The 11,314-nt window shown below is 32.7% G+C and overlaps 1 protein-coding gene across 1 annotated transcript in view; it reads left to right on the top strand.

Annotated features, from left to right (window-relative positions):
• The first annotated feature begins 4,761 nt into the window (after positions 1–4,761).
• Positions 4,762–11,314, top strand: part of LOC112528434 (putative late blight resistance protein homolog R1A-10) — a 9,647-nt gene continuing 3,094 nt past the window's right edge. Inside the window, exons 1-2 of the mRNA XM_025139460.1 lie at positions 4,762–6,446; positions 6,566–7,784. Of these exons, the coding sequence (XP_024995228.1) occupies positions 4,762–6,446; positions 6,566–7,724 (2,844 nt within the window). The 3' untranslated portion in view covers positions 7,725–7,784. The remainder of the gene's footprint in view (positions 6,447–6,565; positions 7,785–11,314) is intronic.

Genomic DNA, 11,314 nt, shown 5'->3' with positions numbered 1-11,314 from the left:
GGTTCATTAATTATGATCAATACTTTATATTATGAAACAATCAAAACTTCTATGAAATCACATATTAATCAAATGAAATGGACGGTTGAGATTGAGTTGTATTGGTTGCACAAATGTCAAGGGTTGTATAATAACCAACCTATATATATATATATATATATATATATATATTAAAGGAGAAACCAACATTGATGACTTGGTTTCTCTTGAAGATTAGAAACTTATTTATCTTTTTTTTTTTTTCATCTATCCTATTCTAATCTATTTTTTTTTAATTTCTATAAACATTGATTATTCATTTATGTTTGTATTTAAAATAATCCTTTCATTTTCTTTAACTCTTCTTCATGAATTGTTCATCATTCAATCTATTTTTCTCTATCTCCATCATGATTTGTTTTTCATTTTATAAATTGTTAGTTTTTAACAAATCTATTTTCAAGTTTATTTCGAGAAGACTAATTTAGGTACGTGTTTCTTTTTATTTTTGTTCGGATTTTAGAATTTTGTTTTTTACTTTTTTCTTCTATAAGTGTCCTAAGTTTTCTCAATGAAACAAAGAGTTTGTTCTTGATAACACTTTTAGAGTTTACATGGCAACAATGGTTCGATTAATGATCCGATGATGAAATCTTGAAAGTACTACAAATCATGATGTAGCCATTACAAACCATGATGTAGTCTCAACAAACTTAACATGTTTTTGTAATGATTATCTTTTTTCAAGTATACTTTGAGAAAACTAATGTTTGTATGCATTCCTTTTGACTTTTGTTGAGATTTTAAAGTTTTTTTTGTTACAATTTTTGATGTAACATCACCAAACTTCAACATGTCATTTTTTAATGGTTATATTTTTTTTCCAGGTTTATTTCGAGACGATTAATCCGAGTATGCAATTCTTTTTAATTTTGTTTGGATTTTAGAGCTTTTTTTTAACTAATGTCTTATATATTTTTCTTAAGTTTTTTGTCCCAATAGAACCAACGGTATGTTTTTGGCAATTGTTTTAGAATTTGGTTGACAACAACCAATCCTCATGGAATCTTGAGAAACCAAGTTTAATGGAAAACCATCTTTCAAATTTATCTTTTATTTTCTCATTCTTATTTTACGTTAAAATGTTTTCAACATTTTAATTGTTGAAACCTTTTTTTTTCATATTCTATTTATTTTAAAATATTTTCAACCGCATTAAATCGTTAAAAGATTTCATTTTTGTAATTTAAATAATCAATACATCTATACTTAGGGGGTGTTTGGGATTTGCTTATTTAAAAAAACTTATATTTTTTTGTAAAAGTGTTTATTAACTTATGTGATATCAAACCGGAGGTTTGTAAAAAGTGTTTGGATTAGATTATAGCGGTACCAAAAAGCAATAAACTGATAAGTTGTTTTTTAGTGTTTGACAAATTTTGCTTATATATGTAAAATAACGAAAAAGGACAGTCTTCCATAATTAAACTTATTTGATTTTTTTAACATGTAAAAATTTAATTTTCATCATTTATAATAATATTTTTGACAAAAATTTATATCAGTAAGATTAATAATTTATATCACTAAGATTAATAATTTATATCAATAAGATTAATAATTAACAAACATTAATGAAACAGGATTAAAATGGTAAAAATGTAATAAGCAGTTTTTCATAAGTCAGAAATGATTAACTTATCAAAAACTGCTTATTATCGGTTTGGCACCGGTATGAGCAGTTTTATTTTTCTTCATCCAAACACTAGCATTTAGCTTATCACCAGTGTCAAACTGAAATAAGTCAAAAACACCTCAAATAAGCAATCCCAAACACCCCCTTATATGTATGGAGGGAGAGGGAGTTCCTAATATGATGTAATTTTTTAAATTACCCTGTATAATACACAGGATCGAATCTAGTTAGTTTTAAAAACAAAAATAAAAACAAATTAAAAACCACAGAGAGAAAAAAAAAAATTAAAGATCAGGGAGGAAAATCGTAGTTTACTCTTCAATTTATGAGATCCACCTTTTTGGGGACACATGGTAATTACCGTATAGTTGACCCATAGTTTTAAGTAAATGTGATATTTATATTATTTTTGCTTAGATTTTCGGAATTCTTTACTGCTCTTGTAAAAGATTTGCTACAGAACGAATACGTTTATTTTTCAAATGATTGATATCGTCAAGTGTACCCATTACAAATTTTATTCGAATCAAACGATCAACGGATGTGAATATATCTCTTGGTAACGAAAGTGTATTGTTCTGGGGTGTATATCAAGGTTCAATCTCCGATTCATATTTCGTCGACCAATTCACATCTTTGTTGAAAGAATTTTTTTTTGAATACTTATGTGGCGTTTGGTTCGCAGATTTTGGAGGAATCTGATGGAATTGGAATGTTGAATTTCATTGACCAAATTCCATTCCCTCGTTTGGTTCATTCTTTTTCATGAAAAAAATCTTCAAAATCCTACAAATTCCACAAATAAAGAAATTTAGCATTCCTTAGCAACTACATGATATTTTGATGAAATGGAATCTCTATCTTCATTATACCAAATATGTCCTTAACCTTATACTCTAATCTCATAAAACTCAATATGACCATCGTCGACCACCTCCTACCACTATTGATCTGAACCACCGCCGACCACTACCAATCTAAACCACCATCGGACATCGCCGATCCGAGCCATCACTGATCTGATTCACCGGCAATCTAACCACAGCCGATAACCATCATCTGAACCACCATGGACCACCACCGATCTGAACAACTGTCGACTATCGCCATCTGAATCACCACAAACCACCACCGATCTAAACCACCACTGATCTAAACCACCACCGACTTAGTAACGTTGTTTGGCTTATGATTATATTTGGGTTTTGTATTTTATATTGTTTTACATATTAAATAATTATTTTATTTAAGGATTTTTAGTTTTAAAAAATAAAATTTTCAAAAAGGGCATTTTGATCATTTACCAATATTTTATTCCAATTCTAAAGCTTCATTCTGTGAACCAAACAGACAAATTTCAATTTCTTAACAGATTTCATTCTAATGTCTGCCAACCTAACAGGTGGTCAAACCTGACAACATTTCATTCCAATTCATTCGAAGTCAAATTCATTTAACAGATTTCATTTCATCCAAAAACATTCTGCGAACCAAACACTACCTTAGATAAGGATTCATAAAATACCGAATCTCTCTCTACACATGTAAATTATTGATAAAACTCCAAAATAGCATTTTCTGTGGTTCCAAATTAATGCAATAAAAAGTATTTCGAGTCAAAAGGTCAATCATTATTGGGTAGGTAAAAAAAACCAATTAATTCTACAGGAACCAACCGCTCTGAATCATATATCTATACTATCTTATTAATCAAATTTGATAAATGTCTTAAAGTCTTAAAAAAATACAAAATCTAAAACACAAAGTACTTGTTTTTAAAACACAAAAGTACTCGTCTTTTAAGCTTTACCTGAAGAAATCTAAAACACAAAATGACTTTTAAACTTTCCCCAAGATGACTTTTAAGCTTTTCCTGACTTTTAAGCTTTCCTTACATAAATCTATATCTATATCTATACTATCTTATAAACCAGATTTTTCAAAAGTTTTAAAAACAAATTTTTAATATACAAAGTATTATACATGTATGCATAAAGTCTTAAAAACAACTCATAATACATTAAGTACTACTATTTTATGCATTTAGTCTTAAAATCTCATGATCTACATTAAAATAACATATAATACAAGTTACCAATGCACATTATTATCTTTTTTTTTTCATGTTCGTAAGATACTTTTGACACATTTCACTTATGTCTTCACCTTCTCATACATCTATGTCTTCTCCTCATCCCCTTATGTGAGATTCAAATTGATATTTACCATGAGTTATTAAAAGTCCTCTCATTCATCTCCCATTTAATTACTCTAGAACTTTCGGTCTCGTTCTCTTGATTTTTTGCTCTTGGTGTAAATCAAACACATTTGTGTAGTCGTTTAAATATGTTGGATTTTAAATATATTAGATTTTAAACTATCATACAATTTTTTCATCGATAGACTGTAATTGAAACCCTAATCTTATTTATTTAAATTGTATTAATATATAAAAACCAAGTATAACTTATATCATCATTAAATCTTCTCTAATAAAACAAATAAAACTTTAAAATCATTAAAATTGAAGGCTCCGATCAAATTACACGGGTGCTCAACTAGTATTAGATTATTGGTTGGTAGAACCAATTATTCCATAGGAACCAACTACTCTGTATCCAAAAGTGCATATACGACTACGCTCTCGATCATGAAAAAAAAAAACTCGTACAGAATTCCCTTTTCACTGTTATTCTTCGTTGACTACAATTCAATTACAGCCGTTATTCAATTAGTTTGGTGAAATCACCATTAATCATGACGACAATCGAGTTGGAGCAACCATAAACTAAGATAATTTCATGTGTCGTAGTCAGTTTTGATCTTCATATATTCAGCAGTTGTGGTTGAGATGCTATGGTTGTTGCTACAGGATGACTCATGTAGCTCCCCATGTTGTTGTTGATAATTTGGTTCTAAAGAGAATCAATGGCCGCTGTTGTAAGAAATATGCTATTTGTTGAACCTCATTAGCCCTAGGGCAAGCAGGTGATTTTTTTGCACTCTGGTACTTGATTCATTTTTTCAGTTTTGAACCTGAAATTGGGACTGCAAGGGTTAATCGGAAGTGCATTTATCATTGCCTAATGATTGTTGCTACAAATCGGCTCTTGAAGCGCCTTGAGCGGCTTCGTAATAAAGCCGATCGTATGGTAATGGGTGATTCAGTAGGCTATGAGTATGCTCCTCTAATTGCATCTTCATCCTTCAAACGTCTCTGCAAGAAAGCAATGTCCGTATGTATAATTGACCCCTTATGGAGAATTGTGCACCTTTCAGCTCCTGAATTGATCGCATTTCTTCTAGAAGAAAAAGGGTATGCGTCTTTAAATGTTTATTGGTTGAAGTCTTTACCTAAGCTCCTTCATGAGCTTCAGACTGTTGTAACTGGTCTAGAAGACAGCAGAAAATGGGGGATTTTGGATAGGTATATGTGGGATGAGGTGAATAAAGATGAAGAAGTGAAGGGTATGTTAGAAAAGATTAAAGGTACATTAGCTGATTACTTTCCTGTTCTCATTAATGAAGCTCCAAGAGTCTGTGGTGCAATAGAGGAATTGGGAACAGTGATTGATGTAATGTTAATACTTTGTTGTGAGTTTATAGACTCAGATGAGGAATTTGTTGTGTTTGATGTTATATCAAGAAGAATACTTGAGTCTGGATTTACACAGAGACAACTTGAATTACTCTCATTGGCAGGCAGATTACCATTGAAACGGAACATAGGTGCAGAAGAAGCTGTGGTAGGGTTTGAGGATGATACAATAAAGCTACTAGAGAGGCTTACCGGATCTTCAAAGAAGCTTGAGGTTGTCCCAATTGTAGGCATGGCAGGGCTGGGTAAAACTACCTTGGCCCAAAGAATATATGGGGATCCTTATATAGTCTATTTCTTTGATATTCGTTCCTGGGCTTGTGTTTCTCAAGAATATGTTAAGAGGGATCTTTTACTCGATTTGAGTTCTACTCTTCAGCTTAGGAACAGAACCTATAGCATGAGTGATGAGCAGTTAGGTGAGCAAATCTACAGAGGATTGAAGGGTCAAAAATATCTGGTGGTGTTGGATGATATTTGGGATAATAGAGCCTGGAAGGATTTGAAAATATATTTTCCAGATGACAGAAATGGAAGTAGGATACTGTTGACCAGCCGAAACATAGATCTGAATTTGGAAGCAGCAACTGTTGTTCCACCTCATATGTTGCGCCTTCGAACAGCACGTGAAAGTTGGCGTATATTACAAATGATGGTTTTCAAAAATGGAATGTGCCCTTGGAGATTATATGATGTTGGGAAGCAGATATCTAGCAAATGTTGGGGCTTGCCTCTTGCGGTTTCTATAACTGCAGGACTTCTCAGAAGCAGGTGGACAAGAGCCTCTTGGAAGGATGTTGCTGAAAGTCTAAGTAATTACATTGTCAGTGACCCACACCAGTACATGGATACTCTAGCTTTAAGTTACAACCATTTACCTCCACATTTAAGACCATGCTTTCTCTATCTAGGAAAATTTCCTGGAGATTGTGATATCCCAGTGAATAAACTGATTTGGTTATGGGTTGCTGAGGGATTCATAGATCAAATTGGGAGTAGAACTTTGGAGGACATGGCAGAGGGTTACTTGATGGATTTACTCCAGAGAAGTCTGGTAATGGTTTCCAAGAAAGGGACTGATGGACAAATCAAAGCATGTCATGTCCATGACCTATTGCGCAGTTTTTGCTCATGGAAAGCAAATGAAGAGAGGTTTTCTCCTATAATATACAGGTATTGACAATTTCTCAGCTTTGTAAATCTTTTTCATTTTGAAATACTTATTTAGACAAAGTGATAGTGAATTATGATGGGAGTTCCTGAGGAAGAATACATTCATCCATAATTGACAGGTATGGCCGTGTGTCTTCAGCATTTTCTCCTGCTGCAGCTGCAGAAAGTAAAACATATCCATCACATGGCAGGTCCTTAGAACATTCTACCCAACATGTTAACTTCATTTTCTGTTGTCCCATAGAATTGGGTGAATCTTTTCAAGTGGGTAAACCTTTTGACTATGAGACATACAAATTTCTTAGGATATTGGATATCGAGTCCATCTCTATTTTCTCATTTCCTAGGGAAGTAACAAAACTAGTTGATTTGAGATATCTAGCCATTCAAGCTGAAGATGGGAATCCCCCGGCATCAATATCCAACCTCATACACCTACAAACCCTCATCATATCATCAAGTAGGAATATTGTTGTGCCTAGAAGTACATGGGATCTGGGACATCTTAGACATCTTTATATCAAGTCAGGGGAAAATCTCATTGAAGATGTTTCTTCTAACAAATTCCCAGGAAATGATTGCTATGACCGGGTATTAGACGGTCTACAGACTATTTCAGCTGTTTGCCCTTCACCTTCGTGCCTAGATATTCTTTCCAGAACTACCAATCTTAGGAAGCTTGGTTTTTGTGGACCTTTAGTGTCGACTTTAGGGGTCTTGGAGTTTCCAAATATATGCTATTTGAACTGCCTTCAAAGGTTGAAGTTATCAAATACGAAGATCTATCATGCAGCAGTGAAGTCATGCAGTCCTCTTATGTTTCCTGAAACGCTTACGAGACTAACCTTATCAGATACTGCCCTGGACTGGAACGAGGTTCGGACAATTGGGTTGCTACCAAAACTTGAAGTTTTAAAATTGAATGTTAATGCCTGCATCGGACAAAGATGGGAAACAAGTGACAAGGGCTTTGCAAACCTCAAGCTCTTGAAATTACAAGACTTGGATATTGTAAATTGGGAAACTTCAAGTGCTCACTTTCCAAGACTTCAACGGTTGGTTGTGCGTTGTTGTTTAAGACTTGAAGGGATTCCAACTAGTATTGGTGAAATCTTACCACTAGAATTGATTGAGGTAAGTTGGTGTGGCGAATCTACCTCTCAATCTGCAAGAACTATTCAGAAAGAACAAGAGAGAAACGGAAACGATTTCCTAAAAGTCATTACTTGGGTGCACAGAGATCTGCAACGAAAGAGGAAAAGACGAAGTTATGAATGATTATTATCTCCCCTCTTCACTATCAACTCAATGGAGATTGCATCAAGTTATGATTTGAAGGTTAGTATTCTTTTTGAATTAAGCCATTTATATCTAATCTAAGTTCTTTGATTAAACCAAACCAAACATAACAAGCCTAGTATATTCCACTTGGAGGTTAGACAGCAATGTACTGGTTACTGTGAATGTAAATTAAATGATGACAAAAAATGTAAAGCTAACCTATTTGCACGTTATAAAGATCAAGAAATAGGTCTTATGTTCAAATCTTAAAGCACTATTCAAAATGAGACTTAGGGGCCATTTACCCAAATGCTTACCCAGCAAGAGGCAACACTCTAGACCAAAGGGTCTTTGGCCTAGCGGTATCGTAGTCTTTGGCCTCCTAGGAGGCCAAGGCTTCAAAGGTGAGGAGGGTGTGTGAGTTTATTTGTTGTATTTGCCGTATATATATTATATACTTCAAAAAAAAAGAGGCAACACTCTAACTTGCTTTACAGAACAAGACTGTAGTCCATCAAAATCGTATTGTATGCAACAATATACCCGGTAAGCATTTACCGGGTAAGACTCTCCATCCTTATCATTGCTCTTACCGGATAAGATTTTCGACCCTTCGTATATTCATCCAATAAGGTAAATGACCAGTAATTAAAGCTTACTGGGTAAGTGTTTTAGTAAAAGGCCCCTTAGTTTCAGCTATGAACCATATTTAAGCAGCAAATGACATGTGAAATATGTCAAATTCATTATTGACATAAGCTATTATAGTATCTTGAATTTAAATGTTACGTATTTCGACTGCTACGTATGGGAGATGGAAGAAAGCATTTAATCGAACCACACAAAGTTCTAGAAGAAGATAGCTTTGCTTCGATAGAAATAAAATTACATTTTATGTAGAGACAAAACTGAAGAACTTCTATATGGCCTTCTTTATGTGCCAAAAAACATAGGTAGGAGATTCAAAGTTCATTTATTGAGAAAGTTGGATGTAATTTATGAATCTATGTATATAAAAAGGAAATCACCATGAATATCATACTTTTTAATAACTTCTTTTAGAATTAGAATGATTGGTGAGAAAGCTTATTGTAGCTGATGACTGGTGGATTAATGAGAAATTTAGAGAGGGTTTTCCATAGTCGAATTGTATTGTAAACGATTACAGTTAGCAGGAGTAAGAGGATATGGGTTTGGTGCAAAGAAGGATGTGATAACAAGTTGAACCAGGGGGGACATATACATAGGAGAATTGGTCAAAATCTAGTCGATATGTGCCTCTAACACGCCCCCTCCTACGGAGGCTAGACGGTCCCTAGAGTGTCAATAAGGGGCTATACAAGTAAAGGTTGCCCCAGAGTGTTGTAGACTCCCTAGAGTGGTAGATCTTGACTGTAACTAATGGGTAATATGTGAAACCCCATATTACTTTTTAAAAAGAGCCCTTTAGGAGAGATTAGAGACTCAACATGCACTTATAAGTTGTACACTCACTGGATCTCACCTTCCAAACTTAGAAGGGATGGTAAAATGATTTATACTTATATAATGGATGTTGTCTATTCTTGTGAATTTTGGCTATTTTTTTGTGTCCGAACCGGCTTGTACATAACTTGACTAATTTCAGGGACCCTATAGAATGACGGATGACCAAGATTATTTCCAGTGGTCTTGTAGGACTCGAACCTATGACCTTTAAAAGAATCTCCAAAGACCCAACCCTTGTAGCTAGTTGAGCTAATTACAGTAAGTTGACTTCGACTATTTCCTGTTTTCATAAGTTTTAAAAACTTGTATACAAAAAACAGTTGTAAAAAAATGACTAAATTGTTTCACCTTACAACATTTCCAATTTTAAATGCATAAATCTTAAAATTGAAGGACCATTTCGTAAATATGAAACCCTTGATAAAAATAAAGTGTTAAACCAAATCTAGTGTGTTGCTACTTATAATACTTAAATACCTCAAAAAACAGTACATTCTTTGGAGAGAATTTGGTGCAAAAAATGATTTTAATGCAATATTTGGTGCATTCATCGGAGATGGTCTTAACAAATGTTTTTAACAACGTTAGGTGCGGGACGATTGGTGTAAACACACTGAAACGATGGGGGCGTTGACGTAATTTTGAAACCATAGTTGACAATTGGTGGAGTTTGAGTAAAGCACATGGATAATTGGTTAATCTATATATATATTAAAGAAGAAACCACTATGTATGATGTGGCCTCTTCTAAAAGCTAGGAGCTTATTTATCTTTTTTCTCCTTTTTTTTGTTTTTTAAAATACTAATTAAGTTAAAGACTATTATGCCCCTACAAGCAAATTGTATATTTCATAATAGATGAGATCATTTGGTAATTTTGCATCCAACTAAGTTTAACCTCCCAAATTATTCAACTTTTTAATAAGCATTCAAGATAAGCTTAACCTCCTAGACTATTCAGCTTCTTCTTAATAGACATTTATTTTATTTATTATTGAAATTGATTTACCTTCTCCAACTTTTTATCTYTTCATCTCTTTATTTCTCAATCTCTTCCTCTTGATATAGTTTGACATAAATTGCTATCAAGAAACAATTGATTATGTTCTTAAAAATATTCTCACAAAGGAAAAACCAAGATTGGTGACATGATTTCTCCTAAAGGTTAGAAATTATCTTTTTTCTCATTTATCCTTATTTTAATATTTTTTTTTCTAATTTTCATTCTAATTTCTATAAAGATTTTTCATTTAACACAATCCTTTCATTTTTCTTAGCTCTTCTTCATGAATTGTTCATCATTCAATCTTTTTTTCTCCATCTCTACCACTTAAATGTTTTCTATTTCATAAATTTTATTCTTTTTCAACAAATCTATTTTTAAGTTTATTCGACAAGACTAATTCAAATATGCATTTCTTCTTATTTTTGTTGGGATTTTGGGATTTTACTTTTTTCTTCTATAATTTTCTTAAGTTTCCTCAAGGAAACCGATAGTTTGTTCTTGACAACGCTTTTAGAGTTTTGATGACAACATGATCGATGATGGAATGTTATGACAATAATGGTTCGATGATGAAATCTTGAAAGTACTACAAACTATGATGTAGCCTCAACAAACTTCAACATGTTTTTTAATGATTATCTTTTTTCAAGTATATTTTGAGAAAACTAATATGTGTAAATGAAAAACATATTATCACAATAATGGTCCGATGATGAAATCTTGAAAGTACTATAAACTATGATGTGGCCTCAACAAACTTCAACATGTTTTTTTACTGGTTTTCTTTTTTCAATTTGACTACCCCTTTCTTTTATAGGGTATATATTAATCGCAGAGACAATGGAATTTCCATAATGATTGAAGATACCTCTGACATTACTTGTGAATAAAAAGTATACTTTAGATAACTAATATGTGTACATGAAAAACCAATATTGATGACATCGCTTCTCCTAAATGTTAGAAACCTATTCATCTTTTTTCTCATATATCCTTATTTTATTTTTTCTAATTTCCATTATAATTTTTATAAACATTTATTATTCATTTATGTTTGCATTTAACGCAATCCTTTCATTTTTCCTAGCTATTC

Source organism: Cynara cardunculus (assembly GCF_001531365.2).
Source record: "Cynara cardunculus var. scolymus isolate 2C chromosome LG 15, CcrdV1, whole genome shotgun sequence".
Lineage (NCBI taxonomy): Eukaryota > Viridiplantae > Streptophyta > Magnoliopsida > Asterales > Asteraceae > Cynara > Cynara cardunculus.
Note: the sequence above shows the minus strand (reverse complement) of the source record. Positions and strands in the feature narration are given on the sequence as shown.